The sequence below is a fragment of the Felis catus genome, chromosome D1 (assembly GCF_018350175.1).
Source record: "Felis catus isolate Fca126 chromosome D1, F.catus_Fca126_mat1.0, whole genome shotgun sequence".
Taxonomy (NCBI): Eukaryota; Metazoa; Chordata; class Mammalia; order Carnivora; family Felidae; genus Felis; species Felis catus.
This window is the reverse complement of record NC_058377.1, coordinates 23,294,520-23,319,737: the sequence shown is the minus strand read 5'-3', so window position 1 is coordinate 23,319,737 and position 25,218 is coordinate 23,294,520. Positions and strand designations below refer to the sequence as shown.

At 53.6% G+C, this 25,218-nt stretch overlaps 1 protein-coding gene across 6 annotated transcripts in view; it reads right to left on the bottom strand.

Annotated features, from left to right (window-relative positions):
• Positions 1 to 725: 725 nt before the first annotated feature.
• ST3GAL4 (ST3 beta-galactoside alpha-2,3-sialyltransferase 4) overlaps positions 726 to 25,218 on the bottom strand; it is a 32,735-nt gene continuing 8,242 nt past the window's right edge. For 2 of the 6 annotated variants that reach the window (XM_023239290.2, XM_023239291.2), the window contains 10 exons: positions 8,550 to 8,625; positions 8,161 to 8,245; positions 7,666 to 7,746; positions 7,256 to 7,353; positions 6,972 to 7,032; positions 6,325 to 6,420; positions 6,039 to 6,228; positions 5,170 to 5,313; positions 1,719 to 1,862; positions 726 to 1,411 (listed from right to left, as the gene is read on the bottom strand). In XM_023239290.2, the coding sequence (XP_023095058.1) occupies positions 1,325 to 1,411; positions 1,719 to 1,862; positions 5,170 to 5,313; positions 6,039 to 6,228; positions 6,325 to 6,420; positions 6,972 to 7,032; positions 7,256 to 7,353; positions 7,666 to 7,746; positions 8,161 to 8,245; positions 8,550 to 8,565 (1,002 nt within the window). In that variant the 5' untranslated portion in view covers positions 8,566 to 8,625 and the 3' untranslated portion in view covers positions 726 to 1,324. Of the gene's footprint in view, positions 1,412 to 1,718; positions 1,863 to 5,169; positions 5,314 to 6,038; positions 6,229 to 6,324; positions 6,421 to 6,971; positions 7,033 to 7,255; positions 7,354 to 7,665; positions 7,747 to 8,160; positions 8,246 to 8,549; positions 8,626 to 9,559; positions 9,648 to 23,389; positions 23,552 to 24,670; positions 24,740 to 25,218 lie in introns of those variants that run through there. The other 4 variants (XM_023239289.2, XM_019811534.3, XM_019811533.3 and 1 more) reach the window with 4 other exon arrangements.

Genomic DNA, 25,218 nt, shown 5'->3' with positions numbered 1-25,218 from the left:
AGCTGTGGGGGTGGCAAGATGCCTAGCTGGCAGCTAAGTGGGGCCTGGGAAGATGGAGAACAAAGCAGGGAGATACAGGCAAATGGCAGGGCTCTCGTAATTCTAGAGACTCGGGGAAAACAGCATTTTGTCCCCTGGCCCGGCAACTGGCTGGATGGGCCTTGCCAAATCCCTCAGACGTTGCCTGAGTCCTGCCCATCCCCATCCTGGCAGCCTGGGCCACTGGCAAGACCTTCTCTAAACTCCATTTTATGATTCCCACTTAATCTGAGAAAGGAAACTTGGCTTCCTTTGTCTGGCTCCACCCCTGCCCTCAGACGCACACCTCCCAGCATGAGGTTCTAGAAGCTTAAGGCTGGAGAGGGAAAGACAGGGAGTGGGGGGAGGGTTCTGCCACTCCCATCTGGCATCCTCCCACCCCCTCCTACCTCTGGAAGGTTAAACCAGGATGCAAGATGCCAGGTTGGCTGTCCAGAGACAGGCTGCTCTGGGCCCCACCTGCTCGCCTGGCTGCACCAGGATGACAACGTATGACTTGGCACCGAGCGCCAAACCCAGTAACCATTTCCGGAAGGACCATGGCCTACGCTGGGTCCCACGGGGTCCCAGAGCCACTGCCGGTCTTTAGCAACCCTGTCTACTGCTGGGACAGGGGGCCCCCTGCCGTGATCCACTGCCCCATCCATGCTCTCCCCAACTTGAAGGACACAGGGTATCACAACTCCTTCCGTTTTAGGAAAAATAGTTTAATGATAGGTTTCAAACCTCTTTTCTAGATGAGGTCCCATTCTCCGTGGAACCCCCACACCAGTGCTCTTCCCATGCCTGCTGGGAGGTAGCAGCCCCTCTCTGGAGGGCACCCACCCACTCCGGACATCCCTGCCCTCCTGGGAGGCCTGCTCTGGGTCTAGGCTTTGGTGGGCCCAGCACTTTCGTGTTTTTTATAAAAAGCGGGCAGAACACCGTACTATGCCCTCTCTTCCAGATGCCATGGGACCAGCCCATGGCACATTCCTACCTTTTAATTAAATAGCCCATTAAATAACCTCCCGGTGCTGGTGGAGAAGGGATGCCACAGCCAACAGACCCCATGCCTCGAACGGCCTCCCGCCACCCCAGGGCCTCCACCCTGACGGGATCGGGCCTCCACAAGAGCAGCCCAGGGCACGGCCTCATCTCAGACCTGGCCAGTACCAGGACCCCTCTCCACACAGGGGACGGTGAGTCCAGGCAGGTCCTGCTGGTGCCAGGCACCCCCACAGCCAGGGATGGGGCCGCTCAGGTGGCAGAGCGGGCAGACTGTTGGGTAGAACTCCTGCCCAAGTCAGAAGAAGGTGAGGTTCTTGACTGCTCCAATCTCCAGCATCCGCTTGATGGCCAGGGCCTCTTGGGAGACGTTGTGGCCTGACCCCTGTGGAGACAGCCAAGGAAGCAAACTGAAGGACTCCCAGGGACCTCCCTGGCCCAAGAAGGTGCCTCTGGTGCTCCCCACGGCCCTGCACTTCCGGGACCTCCCTTCCCCGTGCTGGCTCCCACAGGGAAGACAGGACCCGTGTGGCCAGACACAGAGGACTCCGGCCAGGAGTCCAGGGGTCTCGGTTCCAGTTCTGACCCTCTGAGTTCCTCACCACGAGCCACCTCTGGGCCCCTGGCACCACTCTCACTCACCCAGTGTCCCCAGCCCCGCCCCACCCAGCTCGGAAGCAGGGGCCGCTTACCGCCATGGATTTGAGCGTGATCTGTTCGTAGTAGTGAATGGTCTGCTTCCTGTTGTGGGCGTCTGGGTAGCCAAAGCCAGCGATGTGCACCAGGTCGCAGAGGTGGAGTGCCAGGGTGATGGCCAGCAGGCCTGTGGTGGGCTTCTGAGGGACAAGGGGGTGGGGAAATATTAGAGGGAGCCCTTCCGCCTTCCCCGCCTTCTAGGCCAGCGCTCTGCAACAGACTCTGTCATCCCGGCGGTGTTCTTCATGTCCAGTCTATACAGTCACCAGCCTCGTGCGGCTACTGGGCATAGGGGCGGGGCTCGTGCAGCGGCAGTAGAGCTGAATCTCTTCCTTTATTTAATTTTGCACTTAATTAATTTAACTTTTTAAATTTAAATAGCCACAAGTGGCTCACGGCTACCAGACTGGACAGTATAACCCAACGCGTCGCAGGGAGGTTTGGGCCTTTCAGGCATGATGATGGCACTCAGGATGATAATGATGATGACAATAATAATAATAATAACAACATCTAATACCTTTTGAGCACTTACTGTGTGCCAGACACTATGTTAAGCACTTTACCCAGTATAATATATTATTGCCTCCAATCCTCACAAAAACACTTTGAGGTAGACCTTATGATGGGCCCCGTTTTACCAATGGGGAAACTGAGGCTTACAACTGTTAAAAAAAACTTGCTCAAGGAGTGGAAAGGCTCTGCTCTCCGCCTCGGAAAACCTCATCTCTTTCAGAAAACCCGGGCTCTCTCACTCACGGGCCGTGGGCCTCGTGATGAGGGTGGGGTGGGCGCTCCCCTTCCGTGAAGTGGGGACAGCACCCTCTGGGCTGCTACGGGGACCTACCGTCTCCATCCCTAATTCATCCACGGGGAGGGGCAACCCGATACCCTAGGCTCGCAAATCCTGCCTTCCTCAGCTCTGGCAACCTGCCTTGCTGACCACTTGAGCTGCCCGCTCCCATTTAGGAACCACTCCCTAGACCTTGTCAGGCCTCCCACTGCCAGGTTTTTCCTGGTGTCCCTGCCGAGCTCTCCTGTTGATTCAGCTGTCCCTTCCTGCCTGGGCCTGCTGTTCCACCCCTGCTGCTTCAACCACCACTGCGTTATCTTATCCAGTTCGCACCTTTGCCGAACCCCATCTCCATGGCCTTCGAGCCAGCTCTGCCTAGACACGGGCTCCTGAAACTTGCCAGACTCTCCCCTCCCCGCCGAACCCCCTCTATTGGTGAAGCACGTTGCCGTCCAGCCAGCTGTCTAAGCCGGAAACCTAGAATCGTTATAAATCTCTCAACTTCACTGAGAAATAAATGGTGTCGCAGGAGATCCCTAAGATAACCCCCAGTGACCCCTGAGTGCCTACAAATCTGAGATATATTACATTATACTGCTCCACAGGTGCCATCGGCCGTAAGATTGAGAGATAATCCTGGTGGGTTTGACCTAATCACCTGAGCTTTTTGCCTCTGGGTCTAGAGGGGGGCCATGGAGGAAGTCAGGGGTGTCAAGCACAAGAAGGATTTATCATGTCATTGTTGGCTGGCAGGCGGACGGGGCTGTATCGTAAGAAACACGCATAATCTCTAAGACCCGAAGGTGTCAAGGCTGAGAACCGGCAAAGGAAACGAGACCTCAGTCCTGAAACCACAAGGAACTGAATTCCTCTGACAAGAAGGGTCTCGGGGGTGCCTGGGTGGCTCAGTCGGTTAAGCCTCCAACTCTTGATTCCAGCTCAGGTCACGATCCCACGGTTCGCCAGTTCGAGCCCCGCGTCTGCTCTGCGCTGACAGCTCGGAGCCTGCTTGGAATTCTGTCTCCCTCTCTCCCTGCCCCTCCTCCACTCGCTCTCTCTCACTTTCAAGATGAATAAGTAAACGTTAAAAAATATTTGTAAACAAAAAGGATCTTGGAAGTGCATTCTCCCCCCTCAGCCTCCAGGTAAGAACTCAGTCCAGCTGCCAAGTGGATTTCAGCCTTGGACACCCTGCGCAGAGAAGCCAGCCGTCGTGCTGAACTTCTGGCCTCCAGAACTGTGAGGCCATCGACAGGTATTGCTTTAGGCCACTCAACTGTGGTGGTTTGTGAGGTGGGCAGCAACGGGAAATGACTACATCAGGGACATCTCTTCCCATTCCCTTCCCATGCCCGGCTCCGACCTTCCCCTTCTGCCCCACACCCCATCAGGGCCCTAAAACGTCACCTTGCTGCTCCCCTCCAACCTCACTTGCACTAGAACTCAATGCTGGAGAAGCTGGCTGGTCTGGCCAAAAGAAACACCTTTTCCCCAAGTCTCTGCCCGATGGGCCCCATGACCCCTCAAGGCCCAACTCCAACCTCCTCTGGGTGGGGCCGGGGGGGGAGGGGGCGCTCCCAGGCAGCCCCAGGCAGAGGTCTGCCCCTCCCCCCAGATCCTACAACATTTGAAACGACTCTCTATTAGCGCATTCTGCCACTCCATGTTGCAACCCGTGTGTTTATTCTGCTGGACTGAGTGTCCTTAGGGCAAGGTACAGGCCTTACCCCCCACAAGCATGCAAATTTGGGGCTGGGACTGACCGGCTACAAAAGGAGGCATTCAACATATGGAGCTAAATCATAGTAGATGTTCAGTGAAGAATAAAATTATCTATTCAAAATTTGGCACATAGAGTGAGCACCCACTGTGTACCAAGCTCCATAACAGGCATGTTACAGAATCATGTTTTTTTAATTCTACAAGGGCCTTAAGGAGTCAGTCCTAATACTGTCCCCACCACACAGATAAGGAGAGCGAGGCTCAAAGTGGCTGATCTGCCCAAGGCCATAGAGTAAGCAGGACAGCCGAGTCCCATCTGTGTTTGCTGGTTGCCTCTGAAACTATCCCACACAGCCTCTCTGCGGGCTCAAAGGACATGTGCGGAAGTCCTTGGGAAGGTACGAGCTGGTGGCTAAACTGTAACTTGCAAAACTATACCATGACTCCCAAAATTGACACGTCGCACCAAGCCAAGACAAACTGAAGCTCCTTTAATTCATTCTAATACTTTCCAATGTAAGATCGCAGATAAAGTGACCTAACAGCAACTGCACAGATTCAGGTTGCTCCAAAGTCAAGGCCATGGACGGTCCCAGCAACTCCCTAGTTTATAAGTTCTGACCAGTGCCTACCAAAACCTTGAACTCCGGCCCCACGCCGTATACAGACCCTTCCCTCACTCCCCGCTCTGCAGATGCCCCATGGTTCTAAAAAGAGCTCACTCTCCCTTCCTGCAGACTTCGAACAAACCAGACTGAATACAGGGGTGCGCCTGGAGGCGTGGTCCAGAGGCCGTCCCAGGTGCTGCTCAAATGCCAACTGTCGTCTCTGTTGTTACTTTCCCCTCTCACGGGGTCCTCCGAGGCTTCCCAGGCCTCTAGAAATGTCCCAGCCCGACGCTCTGGCTTCCCTGCCCACAGCCCCACCATCACCTGCTTAATCTTGCGAGGCTGCTGCATGGGCAGGTTCAGCAGTTTGTCAGCTGCGATCTCCATGAAGAAGGGGTTGAGAATCCGCACCTGTCTGGGGTTGACGTCCCAGATGAGGGGAGGCTGCTTCCAGAAGCCCTTTCGCACCTAGAGGGCACAGGGTTGGAAGGGAGATATGAGGATGTGAGGACCTTTATCAAGTCCAGCCCGGTGGTCATCAGAGGTGGGGTCCACGAGGTGGCAGAGGCCCTCGGGAATGAGGGGTGAGAAGGGGAGGGAGGTGGAGGCCAGCGCCGGAGAGGGGAAGGGAGACCGGAGGAGAGAATCAGGGGGAGAGAGAAAGGAGGGCACTCCCCAGGGGAGGCCAGGTGACACAGTGTTTAGAACATGGGGTCCAACCACTGCCCACTTCCAAGGATATCCAAACAGGTGGAAGGGGCTTGAGTTTGAGGTTGTCGAAACATCTGGCAAAAATGCGAAATGAGACCATTCAGCATTTGACTGGATGGAAAAAAGACACAGTGGACCCAACCCGGAGGGGCAGATGTCCTGGTCAAACCTACACCCTGCCTGGACGTCACTACCGACCAGTTCCTCTGCCCCCAGATTTCTCACACATATTCTGGCAGCTTCCGTGTCCCAGGCAGCCTCAAGCCTGGGGTGCCCCTGGCTACCGCCACCTGGCTCCTGCAGTCCGTCAGGCCCCGGCTGCTGGGGTGGCTCCTCAGAAGCCCCACAGAACATGGGGTTCATGCCTCCCTCTCCTGGCCTCTTCAGGACCACAGGGCAGACACGGTGGAGCATGACATCCTGAGACAGGCAGTGTCCCATCCCTGGGCCTCGACCCCTCCCCTCCCAGTCTCCCCACTCACCCTCTTCTTATCACTCAGGATGGTCTCAATCCAGTGGAAGTCCATTGCCTTGAAAGCTACCAGGACAAGGAGTGTGTCTGGATTGTTCTCCACTTTGGGGTTGAAGTGGGCAGACTCAGGGTAGAAGAGACGCATGGTGGTCTTGGAGCCCACGTCGCCCTCATAGCCAGCCACTGGGGCGTTGTTCAATCTGGGAGGCGGGGTGGAGGGTGCCCGTCACCCAGAGCCCCGCTGGCCCATCTACAGTCACTCCCAAGCAGAAGGGGCGAGGGCCAGTCCCACAGACCTGATGACCACGTCGTACTTGTTGATGGCGTCTCCCAGCGAGCTATTGCGAAGCCGGTGCCCATTCCCCACCACCACGCAGCGGCGACATTTGAGACTGCCAACGGGAGAGGGTGATCAGCCCCAGGAGTGACCCCTGCTCCTGCTCCACTCAGCCCCTGCCCTGGGTCTGCCTGGGGCCTGGCTTAGGATTCCTTTCCAGGCCACCTCGGCCCTTGATCCCCACGGACCAGGCATCTCCCATGGGTCCTGCTTTCGCGCCCCTGCTGACTCCACAGCCCTGGGCTTTGACAGGAGAGGAGACTGAGCAGAGCACAGAAGACACAGGAGGAACGGAGGGAAACCCCTGGCAGGGGGGACTAATAAGAAGCCCCATTTCAAAGCCCCCTCGCCTGCTGCCCAGACCTGCCCGTTGCCACGGCGACACCCTGCCCGCTACGGCCCCCTGGATGCCCGGGCTCAGTTGCCGTGGACACTGGCTTCCCTGCCTCCTCTGGAGACAGGCAGGCTAGGAAGAAGGGTCAAATTGGCCACAGGGGACCAGAGACAGGAAGGCTCACTGGGAGAAGCTGGCCCACGACTGGCACCTGGGACCTGGGGGCAAGAAGGGGAAGGCGTTCAGACCCAGTGCAAGGAGTGGCTCCTTACCTCTGGATGCTCTCTGGAATGGAGTAGCTGGTGATAGCTAGAACCCGGAGAAGCAGGTCCTCTACAAAAAGATGAGGATTGGGAGGGGTGATGACAACAGTAGCTTTGCAAAGGCTAAAGACTGTCCCTCCACTGCTCCCCAGAGGCTTGGCTGCCTCTTCCTCCCCTGACCTCAGCATCAGAGCCTGGCTCACAACGTGGGCACTGGGACCACGGGCAGCGAAGAACAAGAAGCCGTGTGGCCAAGTTGAGCCCACCATTCCCATCAACCCCGCACGTCTTACCGCTCCCCTTGGTCCCGTAGGGCAGCTCGTAGGCAGACGGCGTCTTGACCCAGAAATAATCCTTCAGCTGCAGGAAGATGGGCTGATCTCGGGAGTAGCTGCACGGAGGTGAAAGCAGGGTGGGGATGAGAAAGGGATTAATCTTGAAGCCCGAATCAGGGTCAGGTCAGGCTCCGGACTGATATGAGGGATCAGGAGGATGTCCGCTCTCTGGACGGCCTCCCCGGAAACAGCTCTATGCTGACATGTTCAAGGGCCTCTCCTCCCCTCGCGGGTTAACCCCGTGACCTAACCCATGTCCGCTAACACGGTCCCCTCCACCTCGCCGGCACTGAGGCCCCCACCCTGTGCAACCCTCAATCCACCTCACCCTGGCCATGCCCTGTCCCGCCTCAGCCTCAAGTACTTACTTGCCAAAGAGTTTAGAGGCCTTCCTCTCTGCCTCACCCTGGAAGCATGGCTCCTTCTTCTCTGGGCTGGGAAAATAAAAGCTGGAGACAGAAAAGGAGAGGAGGCGGGAGCTCCGGTCACACCTCATGGACCCAGGGGCCAGCATCCCAGGCAGCCCCAACTTTCTCCCACGGCGCGGGCGGTATGACGTGATAGCAGCATACAATCCTGTCAACCCAAGTTCGCCCTTGGCCCTGAAACCAACTCGTTCTGGATCCAGCTCTTCCCTTCTCCTGAACTCCCCAGGTGGGGGCCCTGGGGGGCCATCCCAGACCCTACCCGCCAAACCCACCACCTGCCCTCCTAGAGGCATTTCGTGCTAGTAGCTCAAGGGAGGGGTCACGCCCCGGCCCTCAACACCCTCCTGGCCCCGCTAGGTCTGCCGCCTCATGACGCCCCATCCCTGAGCCCACGCCTGAGTAGAACCAATGGAAGGACATGGAAACTGGACTCACAGCTCAATGTACCTGTCTTCTCGGGAGATGGAATACCACACCATGACGATCAGGACCAGCGTCAACATGGCCAGGAGCTTCAAGCCTGCAGGGCACATGCACAGAGGAGCTAGAGGCTGAGACAGGCGGGTAGAGCGCCAGTCCACCTGCCCTGTTTTGGGCCCTTACAACCTCCAGCTCAAGCAGACCCAGTCGTTGGCCCTGGCCTGCCCTAGTTTTCCAGCAGAGGGCTTGGACCTGAGTGTTTCCACGGTCTTTGAAGATGAAGAGAGGGCCCCCTGGCTCCCTGCCTGTCCCTCCACAACCCCCAGGGGGACCCAGGATGACGCTGAAGACAGCTTCTGGGGGGCCCATCCTTCAGGGCGGGGGAGCCCTGGGACAACACTCACGGGATTTGCTGATCATGTTTCTCAGCGGGTAGCAGGGTTCCTGGGGAGAGCTGTCATCCCGGCTGCCTCGGGCCACCTAGGAGGTAGGAGTCATGTGTGGTCAGCTCCGCAAACTTCCTGCCTAGACACTAGAGTAGGACACACGCGCCTGCCTTCCCTTCTCCAGAAAGCACAGAGCTGCTTCCGGGGAGGCCATCCAGAGAGCGGACATCCTCCTAATCCCTCAAGGGCGGCATCAGGGGTCCAGGTGGGGCATATGCCACAGAAAGGGAAACCAAGCCCCACCCCTCGAAGATTAGGTCTCAAGCCAGACTGGCCTCTTCCAGCTTCCCTGGCGTGGTTTCTCGGGGCTCCGTGTCCTCTTCCTCACTTGGATCTGGGAAGGGCCAGCTCCAGGAGACAGACGGACACCTCGACCCACTTTGCTGAGCTTTACCTATCCTCCGCCATCCAAAGCATTCCCTCAGTTCTGGCGGCCGCCCACCTCTCCATCCTCAGTCTCCCACTACTAAGCCAAACAGGTCCTCTCAGGCCAGACACTGGGGCGACGATGCACCATGGGACGGTCCGTACAGCCTCCTCCAGATCTTCTGGACTCTGACTAAAACGCAGTGCCCAAACCCTTAGCATCCCAGTGCTAGAGGGGGAGGAGGAGGGCGGGGAGTCCACGAAGGCAAGTGTTTGAAGGGGAGTGCAGGGAGGGAGGAGGGTCTGGTTGGTAGAGGAAGAGACAGGAGACCCCTCTGGGTAAGGGCAAAGGACAAAGGGCGTGGCAAGGACAGGGCTCTGGAAAGGGGCCAGCTGCTATATGCACAGAAGCAGAGAGGTCCCGACACAGACTCAGCCAGAGCTATGCTGCAGAGTCACTGGGGAAGAAATTTCGGCATCTTGCCCAGTCACACGAAGGGGAGCAGGACACCAAGCATTTTTTTTTTTTTTTTTTTTTTTTTTGTCGTCCACACGGTGTTCCTCAGTGCCCTGGATCAGAAGAATTGCCCTGGGCCACTTACTGAAAACATAGATTCCAGGGCCCCTCCCGGGGATTGCTGAGTCAGCCAGGGTGGGACCCGGGGACAGGCATTTTCACAAGCAGCCCAGGTGATTCTTGTGATCCACCTGGAAAGGGAGGGAATCTCTAGTGTTTGCGCTCTCTCACAGAGTACCTGGAAAACCTCAAATTATGTCTTCAGGACGAGAGCTGGGTTTTGTTACAAATCATAAATCAATTATCCCGAACACTGTCCTATTATGAAGTTGATGTTTTGCCCCCAGGCTCCGCTCTGAGTCCACAAACATCAAGGAAGAATTTTAGTCTTGGAGGGGGGAGGAGAGAGCAGGGTAGGGGCGGGTGAGGGATGGGGACCAGAGACAGACATCCTCCATAGAGTCATGAGCACCCATCCCAAAACCCCAGATGGAAGATGACCCTGCCCAGTAAGGAAAAGTTCTGGGGCACCTTGGTGGCTCAGTCGGTTAAACGCCTGACTTCAGCTCAGGTCATGATCTTACAGCTCATGAGTTCGAGCCCCACGTCGGGGTCTGTGCTGACAGCTCAGAGCCTGAAGCCTGCTTTGGATTCTGTGTCTCTGTCTCTCTCTGCCCCTTTCTTGCTTGCGCTCTGTCTCTGTCTCTCTCTCAAAAATAAATACACATTACAAAATTTTTAAAAAAAGAAAAGAAAAGTTCTGGATTTGTAGTTAGAAGACCCAGTAAGGGGGCTCCTGGGTAGCTCAGTTGGCTAAGCACCTGACTCTTGGTTTTGGCTCAGGTCATGATCTCACAGTTCATGAGATTGAGTCCCGTGTAGGGGTCTGCACTGACAGTGTGGAGCCTGCTTGGGATTCTCTCCTCCCTCTCTCTCTGCCCCTCCCCTGCTCATGCACTTGTGCACCTGCTCTCTCTCTCTCTCTCTCTCTCTCTCTCTCTCTCTCTCAAAATGAATAAACTTAAAAAAAAAAAAAAAGACACCAGTGAAAGCCATGGTTCTAGTAACTTCCCTGACCACTATCCCAAAAGTGACATGCCTTCTTCCATACCTACCTGCAGCCACAGCCAAGTCATACCTTCCCTAGCACCTTCCAGAGCACTTCTCCTGATCTGTAATGAGCTTAGATACTTACTTTCTGTCTGTCTCCCCCACTGGAATATGAGCTCTGTGAGGGTAGCAATGAGGTCAGTCTTATTCCCAGCATCCAGCACACTGCCTGGCACAGAACCAGTGCTCAGGAAGTACTGAATGAGTAAGTAACACCTTGGGTTACCTTGGAGGAGTCACATCTCCCTCTCTGACCCTCGGTTTCTTTGGTTATAAAACTGGGAAGTTAGCTTAGTAGATGCTTGCAGCTCAAAATATACTTATCAGGTCAGCAGCATGGGCATCATATCAGGGACCATATCAGAAATATATTAATCTCGGGGCACCTGGGTGGCTGGGTCAGTTGAGCATCCAACTTCGGCTCAGATCATGATCTCACAGTTGGTGGGTTCAAGCCCCGTGTCGGGCTCTGTGCTAACAGCTCAGAGCCTGGAGCCTGCTTCAGATTCTGTGTCTCCCTCTCTCTCTCTGCCCCTCACCTGCTGACGCTCTCTCTCTCAAAAGTAAACAAACATTTAAAAAGTATAAAATAAATAAACATTAAAAAAAATTTTAATGCATAATCTCAGGCCCCTTCACACCTACAAAATCAGGATCTGCATTTGAATAAGATCTCCTGATCAATGAGAGGTACATTCAAGTTTAAGAAACACTAGTTAAACTGGGTGTTTTTGATCTTGGCTGAACAGGAAAATCACCTGGGGTGCTAAATAATTTTTAAAGTAAAGTATAATTAAGAGTATCTGGGTCCCACACCTAGGAATTCTCACTTAATGTGACTGGCCCAGCACTGGAATTTGTGCAAGCATTTCAGGTCATTCTAACACGCAGCCAAGCAAAATTGCACCTGCATTCTTCTCAAAGATAGAACAAACAATCCTAAAATTTGTATGAACCACAAAAGACCACGAAGAGCCAAAGTGATACTGAAAAAGAAACCAAAGCAGGAGGCATCACAATCCCAGACTTTAGCCTCTACTACAAAGCTGTAATCATCAAGACAGTATGGTATTGGCACAAAACAGACAAACAGACCAACGGAATAGAATACAGAACCCAGAACTGGACCCACAAATGTATGGCCAACTAATCTTTGACAAAGCAGGAAAGAGTATCCAATGGAAAAAAGACAGTCTTTTTAGCAAATGGTGCTGGGAGAACTGGACAGTAACATGCAGAAAAATGAAACTAGACCACTTTCTTACACCATACACAAAAATAAACTCAAAATGGATGAAAGACCTGAATGTGAGACAGGAAACCACCAAAACCCGAGAGGAGAAAGCAGGCAACAACCTCTTTGACCTCAGCTGCAGCAATTTCTTACTTGACACATCTCCAAAGGCAAGGGAATTAAAAGCAAAAATGAACTACTGGGACCTCATCAAGATAAAAAGCTTCTGCACTACAAAGGAAACAATCAACAAAACTAAAAGGCAACTGACGGAATGGGAAAAGATATTTGCAAATGACATATCTGGTAAAGGGCTAGTATCTAAAATCTGTTAAAGAACTCACCAAACTCCACACCCGAAAAACAAATAATCCAGTGAAGAAATGGGCAGAAGACATGAATGGACACTTTTCCAAAGAAGACATCCAGATGGCCAACCGACGCATGAAACGATGATCAACGTCCCTCATCATCAGGGAAATACAAATCAAAGCCACACTGAGATACCACCTCACACCAGTCAGAGTGGCTAAAATGAACAAATCAGGAGACTATAACGCTGGAGAGGATGTGGAGAAACGGGAACCCTCATGCACTGTTGGTGGGAATGCAAACTGGTGCAGCCGCTCTGGAAAACAGTGTGAAGGTTCCTCAAAAAATTAAAAATAGATCTACCCTATGACCCAGCAATAGCACTGCTAGGAATTTACCCAAGGGATACAGGAGTGCTGACGCATAGGGGCACGTGTACCCCAGTGTTTACAGCAGCGCTTTCAACAATAGGCAAATTATGGAAAGTGCCTAAATGTCCAACAACTGACGAATGGATAAAGAAGATGTGGTTTATGTATACAGTGGAATACTACTTGGCAATGAGAAAAGAATGAAATCATGCCATCTGCAGCAACGTGGATGGAACTGGAGGGTATTAGGCTAAGTCAGTCAGAGAAAGACAGATATCATATGTTTTCACTCATCTGTGGATCTTGAGAAACTTAACAGAAGACCATGGGGGAGGGGAAGGGGAGGAAAAAAACAGTTACAAACAGAGAGAGAAGGAGGCAAACCATAAGACACCCTTAAATACAGAAAACAAACTGAGGGTTGATGGGGCGTGGGGGAGAGGGGAAAGTGGGTGATGGGAAGGGAGGAGGGCACCGGTTGGGATGAGCACTAGGTATTGTATGGAAGCTAATTTGACAATAAATTATATTAAAATAAAAGGAACTACGGAGGAGGAGGAGGAGGAGGAGGAAGAGGGTGGGAAGAATAAGGGGGTGGGAGGAGGAGGAAGGAGGGAGGGGGGAAGGCAGAGGAGGTAGGGGAGAGGAGGGGGAAGAGGAGGAGGAGGAGGAAGGGGAGGATAATGAGGATGTCCAAATGAATGACCAAAGCAGGCTGCTCAACCTTGATGTATACATCCTGACTCAGTGGGTGTGGCTGGGTATGAATTCTAACTCCCAGGTGGTGCCCTGCTGCTGGGCTAGGACCACACTCTGTGTTCGAGAGCTCCACGCCAGGATCCTGAGAGCTCAGGACTTGAGGAACCACACCCTCTCCTACCCTCTACTCCCTCTCAATCTTTCATGACAGGATTCACTCCATTTCACTTCATCTCCTTTTGTATCAGTAGGTCACGACATCAGTGACCTGACTAGCACAAGGCCAGCACCTGAGAAATACGAAAATATATAGATGTCTACGTCCCCTTCTCCGAGATTGTTATTTAATTGGTTAAGGGCAGGGCACAGGCATTCCTAAACAAAACAAAACAAAACAAAACAAAACAAAACAAAACAAACCCCCACCTCCCTGGTGATTCTAACAGGAAGCCAGGATGAAAAATACCACATACCGAGCTCCACAGTAACTGAAAGACGCATACCCAGCCACCCTCCAGGCCCCACCTGGATGGAGGAGACCTTTGGCACCAGGAGGTGAGCACAGCTGACTAGTCCGGGTCCCCAGCAACAAGACAACTAGCCATCTTGGACCTCTTCCCCCGGAAAGTCTGCACTGGTATGTCTTTGTTCCCAAACTGTGCTGGTCTGTGTGAAGCAGACTGCCCGGTCTTTGAGCTTGCTCCAAGATCCCCAATCAGGGATTTCATCAGCCTACCCCTTCCCCTTGCTGGGCCAAGCCGAGGACCAGCAGCCCCGGACAATCCCGGAGCACAGGCTTCTTGGGCCTGCCTCAGGTCAACCGATAGCCTTCTCCCAGCAGCTGTCCCACATTACTGACCAGGCATGAGAAAAAGTCACATTAGAGTACCTGGGTAGAACAGCGGGATTCTGATCCGCTCACGTCCAACGTGCACCAGCCCCTACCACCAACTGCCGAGGAAACCAGCTCACCCAACCCACTAGGCAAAGTGACCCCAGGGCAGGAAGGCCGTGTGCTCTTAAGATGCTTGGCCAAATAGCAGTGTCCCTTGCAGAGGTGAGGCTATGAGCACAGCCCCAGACATCACGAAAGGGCAGAACCAGGGGCACAGGGTGAATGAAGAATTAAGGCCCCATGGAAGCAACAACCGTGTCTCATGCTGCACAGACACTCACAGCCTGACACACAGCAGGTACCCAGCAGGTACTGTACCTGCTGACCCAGGAGGGACAGTATCCCCCTAAGGGCACAGCATGATGCCAGGCCCCTCGAGCCCTGGGGCCTATCAAAGGGATATGGTGTAATGTCCCTGAGAAGGGGTCCAGGAAGACCCGTGGGGGCAGAGGCACCGGCTCTGTTCTTACTGGTTCGCAGACCTTGAGCGAGTCACGTAATACACGTCCCTCAGTTCTAGAGGGAAAAACTGGAGCTACCTGTCTGCCACCTCTAGACTCACCTACCCCTCTTGTTCCCTCCTAATCCCTCCACCTGGACACCGATCCCCGCTCACCTTGCCAGTACTGTTCCCCATCAGTGGTCCCCTTTGCCCTTCTCTCCTTCACTCCTCTCTAATAAACATATTTAAATCTCCCTCCTCCCTCTTTGCCTCTACCTCCTCCTCCAGCTACCCCTGCGTCTGCCCCCTTACCTCCAGTGGTCACACTTCTGTATCTGTGCTGTTTCCACTCACTCCTTCAGCCCTACACCACCACCCACGTTTTATGCGGAAATAGCTCCTGCGAAAGCCATCAGCGGCCTCGTAACTGTCCAACCTGAGGAAGGACTGTCTTCACTCTCCCTCATACTCTGAAGCCTTTGATACAGTCCGCTGATACCGCCTTCTTGGCTTCTGGGTCAAGAACTTCTCCAGGTTTCCCTCCTAGCTCTGTGCCAGGCTGTTCTGACCCCACTTCAGTCAGGTGCTGGTGTTCCCCAGGGATCTATCCTTGACCCTCTGCTCTCCCCTGCCTGTTTTCACAGGACAAGTGCGTTCACTATCAGACGACTGACCACGACTCCTACCCTGAGGATCCAAACCCTTTGATTCCTCCCCAGATCCCATCCCACTATTTCTGGTTGTCTGCTGCACATCCTACCCAGATGATCATAAACGCTTCAGACTCCACATGCCCAAACTGGACCCGTTTCTCCCCACTCTCCGCTGCCCCCCCGCCCAGGCCCCACATCATCCTAAACTCAGCCTGCCAACATCTGCCTCCCCTCACGCCATCCCTACTGAACAGTTACTAAATATGATTGATTCTACCCCAGTTCCTCATCCCAACCAGTGCTCTCTGGGCTCCTAATGAACTGAATGTTCGGCATTGTGGGAGGCACTGGGCATGTGAAGCTTTAAAAAACCTGGCTGCGGCACAAAGGTCACATGGTCTAGAGCCTCAGAAACACTTTAGAATACAGTCCCTCCATGTCTTCTTGAGACACATAGAGTCTAGATCCCACCCCACCTTCCCTGCTTCCTAATTGGTCTCTGCCCAATTAGTCTTTCTACACTCATCCCCCTCCTTTGGAACTGCCAACATGGGATGCTTCTAAGAAATAACTTGGATCAAAGCACCCTCCTGCCTCAGTTGCTCCCATTCCTTAAATGAAAAGCCAAAGCTCCTTAGTGGCCACCAGGACCCTTCACCCTCGGGTCACACGCCCTGCAGGTACACCTGCTATCCTCTTCCCAAGCACATCACCTCCTCTGCAGACTTCCCTCCGGTGGGACACCCTAAGCCCCTCCCCGCCCCATTCATTGGAACCACCTCACTCCAGTGTCATCTCCAAGGGCTCCACCTCTATGAAATCTATTCCGACATTTCTAAGCAATTGATGTTTCTCTTCCCACAAAATGTCGTTTGTAACTTGCTTCTGGCACTTCACAGGTAATATAATTTCATATTATGTAATTACCGCTCTTCCTGTTTTGCCCACTATCTCCTGACCTCTGAAATTGGAGGCTTGTTTATACCAAGAGTCTATCAGAGTGCCTGGATTACAGAAGATGCTGTATCACATAATATAATTTTATATTATATTATGTGTTTTGTATCTTGCCCATGAGACTATGACCTCTGTGGTCTGGGACTTCATTATATTTTCAGACTCTATTATAGAGTTCAAAATGTAGCAGATGTTTTGTAAACATCCGACACACAAGTAATAAGATGAGATTAAACATGTGTTACATCCCTTATTAATTGCTAAAATGTATGGTGCATTTACCATGTGGGATATCAGGAGGGTTCCTACCCCATCGCCATTGCTTTGGGGACCAGAGAAGTCACTGTTGTGAGGGGCTGTGTTTAGCAACATCTTTGACCTCTACCCACCAGATGCCACTCCCCAGTAGGAACCCCACTCCCCAGTTGTGACAACCACATTGTCTCCAGACATGACCAGATGTTGAGAACTAGTCTGCTAGGCACTTTTAGGGGCTGTCCAAGTATGATCTCAACCCTAGGAGTTAAACACCATGACGACCTGCATCGCAGAGACAGGGACCCGATGTGCAGGAAGGGTCAGCAACTTGCCCAAGGGCGAAGGGCTAGTGAGAAGGACTGGGACTCAGGCTGCTTGGCTCTGGAGCCCACATGCCCGACCCTCTACTGCCTCAAAAACTCTCCTGTGAAGGAATGGCTCCCTCGATTCCTTTACTTCCTCGAGCAAGTAAAGGAAGTCAGCCCTCTACCAGATCAAAGTCTTTCAAACGCTTACAGCAGCTACCAGCAGCCTTCCTTGCTCCTTCTCAGGCAGCTTCCTTATGAGACACAGTCTCTATTTGCCACCCACCCCCCTCCCCGTAGCCCGAGGCTCCTCTGGAAGCTCTCCAGCAGGCTTCCAATGCATACAACTGTATCCACAGGATTAGTACCGCCTTCCATCTGGACACCAGACTCCCATGAATTCTGGCTAAGACTGCGCTCACTTTCCTGCCACCACAACACGCCCGTGGCATGGGACTAAAATCCCTCAGCCAGGCCTCCTGAACTTGTGTGGCTACCCTTCTGAACCTAAGAGCAGATCTGTTCTACACCTGCTCATGCGCATTTCATCTTAGGAATCTGGGGTCGCATTTCCACCTGTCAAAGTGAGTGAATCTCAGTGGTGCCAGCCAGCCCACCATGATTCCTCCCAGCTCGGAGTCCTCTGCTAATATTCCAGAGGGGACTCAAGCTGGACTAGGAAGTCCACGTGACTTGATGCTGTTGCTCGGTAAGGCGAGATGACACACGCCATTGGGGTTCTGTGGGACTATACCCTACTTTAATCAGTCATTCTCGGGTGCAGATGGCTAAGTGCGTGCAATTCTCCAGAACAGATCAGTCACCTACAACACTTCTCAGCTCAAAAACGCTCCATGGGCTCCTTGTCTACCCAGAGAGACATGGGTTTGATATCTCTTCATTGATCTCTTTATTCACCTTCTCTACCTGCCATCGAGAGTTCCATGCACACCCAACATTTCCGATCCCCCTTCCCTGCTTGTAAAGATTCTGTTGTTGTTTTGTTTGCTGGTGTATCACCAATGTCTAGAATAGTGACCTGTAGGCTCTCAATACAAATTTGCTGAATTCATAAATGGATCTATTGGTCGGGGACATCACTGGACCAAGAGAAGAGGAAGCAGCAACAATGGGTCCCATACTCGCTTCATCCCTCCAGCCCACCCCCTGGCTAGACACAGCCTGCAGACTGTGTCCTCTCCCCATCACTGAACAGCACAGCATGACCACGGCACGCCCAATGCGGAGTGAGGCCTGCCTTGGCCCCAGCTCATGTGAGACAGCCCAGGGCTGCGTAACTGACCAACTGCCTCAAGGCCCGTGAGTGGGCAGATGGGGGCATCTGTCTGGCCGTCCAAGGTTGGAGGGAAAGGGGCCTGACAGGCTTCCCACTGAAGCACAGAAGGCTCTCTGTTCCCCACTCGTGGGGTCCACAGGCTGCCGCGCCCCCATCAGACACCCCAACCAGCCCAGCACTTGCAGCCTCCTGCACAGAAACACTGTATCATCCACTTTATCAGCTGCCAGTCACAAGACACCACGGGGAACCACTTGAAAATCATACTTCTGGTGTCTTTCTGGGTGGGGCAGAAGCTTTGAATTCCAGAAAGCTGAAGCTGTGGCAGGGTAGAGAATCAACGGTACAGACTCATAGCCAGGATTTAAAAAAGGAACAGTATGGTGTGGCTGTGGACCTGCCCCAGGTCCCAGGCAGGGGCTTAGGGTATGTTTCCTTCCCCAGACTTTTCACCCAGGAGTCGACGAATTTGGCCCCAAGATGCCAAGGCTAAAGGCACTACCGGAGTTGGAGCCTGAACTCAGCTCCCCACCAATCTGGCCAGTCCCCTTCCTCCTCTGGCCTCCAGATTCCTCTTCTGAAAACGGTGGAAGGCACCAGCCCTGCCCCATCCCACATGTGGCTGTGGAGTACTTGCAGTGTGGCTGGTTCACACTGAGTGTGTTGCAAGTGGAAAACATATGCGGTGAGGAAGACACTTGTTGGGATGAGCGCTGGGTGTTAGACATAGGGGATGAATCACTGGAATCCACTCCTGAAATCCTAATTGCACTACGTGCTAACTAACTTGGGTGTAAATTATAAATAAATATGTGAATACATCAATAAATAAAGTTACACTAACAATAAAAAAAAAAAAGAAAACATGCTGGATTTCAAAGACTTAGTACCAAAAAAAGTGAACTATCACCTTAAAAATCTATTTGATTGATCACACACTGAACTAATACTTTGGCTATACTGGGTTAAAATATTCAAAATTTATTTCACCTCCTTATTTTTGCTTTTTAAAAATGTAGCTAACTTAACATTAAAAAATTTTTTTTTGAACACTTATTTATTATTGAGAGACAGAGAGAGACAGACTGTTAGCAGGGGAGGGGCAGAGAGAGAGGGAGACACAGAACCTGAAGCAGGCTCCAGGCTCTGAGCTATCAGCACAGAGCCCGGCGGGGGGCTTGAACTCACACACCGCGAGATCATGACCTGAGCTGAAGTCGGACGCTTAACCGACTGAGCCACCCAGGCGCCCCTAAGTTAACATTTTTAAAAATATGTTTATTTTCAGTAATCTCTATACTCAATGTTGGGCCCAAACTCACAGCCCTGAGATCAAGAGTCACATGCTCTTCCAACTGAACCAGCCAGGAACCCTAACTTAACCTCTTTTAAAATTTAAAATTACCTATGTGGCTTGAGTTTGTGGTTCCCACTGTTTTTTTTGTTTTGTTTTGTTTTGTTTTGTTTTGTTTGAGAGTGAGAGAACATGGGGGAGGGGCAGAGAGAGAGAGAGAGAGAGAGAGAGAGAGAGAGAATATCAAGCAGACCTGGATACGGACTCAATCTCACAACCTTGGGCTCATGACCTGAGCCGAAATCAAGAGTCAAATGCTCAACTGGCTGAGACACCCAGGCGCCTGCCCCCCCAGTGCATTTCCACTGGACAGCGCTGGACCAGGCAATCTCTGAGATCCTACTGGAAGCACCTGTAGAGCACATTAAGCTGCACACGCTTCCTGGACCCCAGCTCAGGAAGGCTAAATCAGAGTGTCCGAGATGCCTCCAGAGGGCCCTGGTCACTCTGACAGTCACAGTGAGCACTGTCTCAAGGTCTCAAGAGTGCCAGAGTTGAGAAGACTCCACTCTTCCCCAGCATCCGTTCCCCTCTTCCTGGGCTGTCAGGGTTCTGGATGCACAGCCACAGTTCAAGGTGACATTGGCACCTGGCACATCAGCCCAATCTCCGCTCTGCCCACATCCACCGTCTTCCTGACCCTGGCAACTCGCCCCAGTGCCTGAGCAGAACTGGCCTCATGGCTACGCCTCGCACACCACACCCTCCCGGGGTCCACGTGGACGGCCATGTTTAGGTTGGCAAGCGGGTCACATGGAACTGTCTTGCCAGAACCTTCGCTCCTCCTCAGGCCAAGAGCTGTGCCTGGGGCACTGGCCACTGGGCCTGAACCCTGCCTCTGCCACTTAGCATCCCTAAGCCTTGGTCTCCCCATCTGTAGAACGGAGGCCAAGAGCCCCTGCCACAAGTCCCACTGTGCTGGTTAACATGATAACATAGGAAAGACACATGGGAAATGCTCAGCGAATAGCAACTATTAGCCATACTTCTTCTTCATGTGCTAAGTGAAATCCAAAAGCTGCGGCTGTGTGGAATGCAGGGTGGATTAAAACATCATTTTAAAAACACTATTTTTTGGTGGGGCACCTGGATGGTGCAGTCGGTGGAGTGTGCAGCCCTTGATCTCTGGGTTGTACTTAAAAATAAAAATCTTTAAAAAAATAATAAAAAATAAATGAAAGGGGCGCCTCGGTGGCTCAGTCGGTTAAGCATCCGACTTCGGCTCAGGTCATGATCTCACGGTCTGTGAGTTCGAGCCCCACGTCGGGCTCTGTGCTGACAGCTCAGAGCCTGGTGCCCATTTCAGATTCTGTGTCTCCCTCTCTCTCTGCCCCTCCCCTGTTCATGCTCTCTCTCTGTCTCAAAAATAAATAAACATTAAAAAAAAATTAAAAAAAAAAAAATAAATAAATAAATGGAAAAAACCATGATTTTTCACTCAGTCTGTTGTGCGACCAAAGGCAAAGAAATAAACACTGAACCTTACGTGATGCCCATGTGACTGTCCACCGAACAGAGAAAGTCCCCGATGACCCCTGGGCTTCCCCAGCACTTCCTAAACACACCCTCCCCTCCCCAAAGAGAAGAAGTTTAGCTTGCACGCCCCCTCCACACCTGACCCCCATTTGAGAATGGAGACAGGGCTAAAGATTCCCATCTGAGTCCTTGTCTTGGCAGGGGCTGACGGCAGGATAAATGGTGTGGGATCTGGAATCACAAGGCCAGACCTCCGTCCCTGGCTTCCCTTGTCCTGGCCACTCTCCCTTTCGTGCTGCCCCTCAAGCCAGGGTCCCAGACTACCCAATCTAGGAGTCTCCTCCCGGCCCCCAGTCTTGCCTCCTCACTCCGTTTTGCTTCCTTTGTAGCAGTGACACCACGCTATTTCCCGTACCCCAAGAAAGCAGGGACTCCTTGTGGCTGACAGTATCTCTCGCACCAAATTTAATACATGTCACGTGGTAGGTAACTGACAAACATTGAAATGAACACATGGCTAAATGAATGAGCAAATGAGCAGGACAAGCGTGGACAGAAAAGTTCCATCAGATTACAGCATCCCAGACCCTTATTTTGCAAAGACCTGAGCACACAAGGCTCTAGGAGCCTGCTAGAGGCTGGGCTCAGGGGCTGGCGGACGCACCAAGTGTCACAACTTTTGCCAAACACACGTGGCTGCGCTCACAAACATACCCTTATCACCAAGAAGGCGTGGTTTCTGCACCACCTTTGACTCACCTTAATCACCACCAGCTCCAGGGCTATTGGACCACACGATGAGCTGATGTCAACCAACAGACCTATCGAGATCCCAGGAGAGCCTCGAAGATGCCCTATTACCTCACATCCCCTTTATTTGTTCCCCAAGAGGGCCGGCCTAGGCTAAAACCTCAGCCACCCCTCCCTGCACCTCAAAGGACCTTTGGCATCCTGGAGGCAGAGGAGAGGGGTCTGGACACAAACCTGAGGTTCAATCCCACCTCTGCAGTCACAGGCCAGGCAGTCCTGAACAAGCTCCTGTATCTCTCAGGACCTCAGATTCCTCATCTGTGAAATTCAGGTCACAAGAGCAAGTTTTGGGAGGTGTGTGATCCTCGAAAGCCATCCTGAGATCGAAAAGCCTTAGTACAGGCCAGGCCGACACCATGGGAGGGGTCCACAACCACAACCATACTCCCCTCTCCTCCCAGCTGCTGTCTCCATGGCACAAACTACGAGGGCACACGCAGCTGCTCGGGCAGAGGGGGAGGAGCAGTGCCACCCAGGCTCTGCCCTGCACGAAACCCAGGTCCCGTGTACTGGTCAGACTGGAGTTGCACTGCTGTCACGTGAGAAGCACGGGATAGGAGAGAGGGAGCAGGCCTCACTGCAGAAGCCACTGTCTCTGGGCATAGCATGTTCTAGAGAAGGTGCCCAGACCCCCGATCAGTCCCATCCCACAGGCATAGAGATGGGCCCCCTCCCCTGAGCAGCGCCCCCTCTCCATAGCAGTTCCAGAAGCAGTACCCTCCTCACTTATTTCCAAAGTGATATTCCCTCTGCTGGTTCTCCCCTGTCTTGGGCAGGTACTCCCAAAGTCCGCAGGCAGGGACAGTGCAGGGCAATGAAAAACATTCTAGCTCTGACCCAAGAACGGTGGCTATCAGCACGGCTGTTTGGGAACATCTGGGAATAGCAGGGAAACAGCTCTCCCCTGTCTATCCAAGCTGTCCTGCCATGGTGGTTCTGGAACATGGAGGTTTCAGGAGGTCAACAGGGGGAGGACCGGCTCCTGAATTCCTATTAGGAGCCCAACCGAGTTAGGGGAGCTGAGGGTGGGGGTAGGGAAAAGAGGGAAGTGCCGTGTGGCAATGTAGCACCTGCGGTGGGGGCTCTAACTGAGAAATGAAACCAGGAAGAAGGAAAAACAAGACCCCATTTCCTGCAGTAGCTGTCCCCAGGGAAGAGCGAAGCCAGCAAGGCCCTTTTAAGGTTTCACATCAGTTAAGACTTTCAATGAACCGACTCTCCTCCAAGTAAAAGGTTGATGAGGAGCTAAGGGGGTGGGGCGGCCAGCATTCTAGGTGCTGCTGGGGAAGGTGCAGACCTTCCAGGGCAAGCAGTGGTCCCTGGGGGCAGAGGCCCGAGCAGAGCAGGTGGGAATGCTGGCTGGAGGGCCGGCTGATGCTCAGGTTATCAAAGATGCCCCAGGACCACCTCTGCCCCTGGGGCTCCTCCACGGGGGACATGTCCAGCAAATCCGTCCAAGTGCTCACAGCCCCATCCATAACCCAGAGCCAGGAGGCACCAGGGAGACACTCTGAAACCCTTCTCAAGCCCACCCTGCTCCGGTCCGTTCCGACCCTCCCGCGTCGAAAACCTCCAAAGGCATCTCTGTGCAAAAACACACCCGTCTCTGCTCACCCACAGGCACACCCCCAAACCAACCCTGGAAACACACAGGAATGTAGTGACCCCTACACACACGTGCACACACGCCTCATTCCTTCTTCCCTGCCCACCCCACCCCACCCCACCCACCCCCAACGTACAGCTTCTGAGGTCTGCTGAGACCCCTCCGCCAGGGCGCTCTCTTCCCCCATCCTGCGGCCCAGGGCACAGGCCACAGGGCTTCACCTTCAGCTCCCGCTCCAGCCCGGTTTGTTTGTCAGGCTGCAGGTCCCTGGAGCTATCAGCCAGGGAGCACTTCAAGAGCAGGGAGTGGCTAAGCCAGCCCTCTGGGGATCTCTTCACCTCTGAAAGTTGGGTAAAGAGAAACTCTGGACTTCTGGCCCTCGGCCTGGCCAAGCCCAGCTGCCAGCGACAGAGTCACAGTCCTGTTATGCTCAGAGGTTCTTGGGGAGGTGGGCGCTGGGGGAGGGGGAGGGCTACAGGAAAGTGAACGACAGGAAGATACACAGCCTCAAAGGGATGTCCCCAGTGGGGCTAGGGAGTGTCCCAAGGCAGCCGGGGACCTCAGTCACACACGGGACAGAGGCAGCTGCCCGGGGACCTCAGTCACACACGGGACAGAGGACACCCCCACCCGGCACCCTCATAGCGCTCACTCACCATCCTCCTGGCCTGGTCTCTTTGCCCAGGCACCTAACCCTGATTCGTGTGAGAGGGGCCATCCTCCTGGCCCACCCACCCACAAATCGGGAAACTCCTAAGCCCTCTCCTAGCCATCCCCCCTCCCCAAGCAGACCTTTCTGTCTCAAGCCCTGAGGCATTAGCAATTGCAGGAGCATCCCAGCACCCAGACCTGGGGCAGGTGGTGGGAGGCAAGCCACAAGCTGGTCAGGGCCTGGGGACTGAGGATTCCAGAGTCTAGGGCTCGTTCAGCAGGTTTGGGCCTCGCCCACACCATCTCTCCACAGAGTTATGGCTTGGTTTCTATAGGATACCTCCTGGGCAGACACCTTAAAATTGAATCGAGGGAGGTGCTAGGGGTCAAGCCAAGTGCCAGAACCGGGAGAATCTGGGGCCTCGCCAGCAGCTCCTCCCCCCTCTGTTGTTTTCAGGTTAGAAGAATACAGCCCTGTTAATCCACTGCAGCCTGGGGACAAGCACTACCCTTTAGGGCCAAATGGAATCCAGAGGCTCTTTTCAAGGAAGCCTGGTGCCAGAAAAGGACTGGGGAAAACTGAGGCACAGGGAAGAAAACCTGAAAAAACTCAGGAGATGACGCTGTCACGGGGGCCCTGGCCCTACTGGTCCTCCTGCCCTCTTCCCAGTGTCTGTTTGCTCCTGCCTAGGAGCTGGCAGGATCGGGGCCCTGGGACAAGGTACCTCCCACCCCCGAAAGCACCCCCAAAGCCTGGCCAGCTCACCTGGCCTTCCCGGCTGTCAGTCCAGCTGTTCCGGAAAGAGAACATTTTCTTCCCCCTCTATTTGGACAGCTGCAGGGACAGTGATGGCAAGAAGAGAAGGTCTGATTACTGAGGGAGGGGACAGTGCAGGGACAGGGCCACAGGGCCTCTGACGGGGTGGCCAGAGGGTCTGGAGCTGGGGGGAGGTCCTGGACAGGAGACTGGGCCAGGGACCTAGGTGGGGCCTTGAGCAGCCCAACAGGGTACAGGGAACGGCTGCCATCCAGAGAGTAGCAAGAGGGGCTTCTAGAGCCAGGCCTGGGACCTGGAGTCATGAATGGATGCCCGAGAGCAAGGGAGGAGAATGACTCCCTTCTTTACGAAAGCACTCAGCTACAGGGTGGGGCTAAGGATGGCCCTCTGGCCCAGCCCCGAACCCTTCCTCCCAGGCAGATCCCCAGCAGATCCAGGGCTGGTGGGTGGGGTGCAAGGAGGGGAAGACAAGGCAGCTACAGGACAAAAGTCAGAAGACCCAGAAATCCAGCTCCTTCCCAATCAGGAGGCCGGAA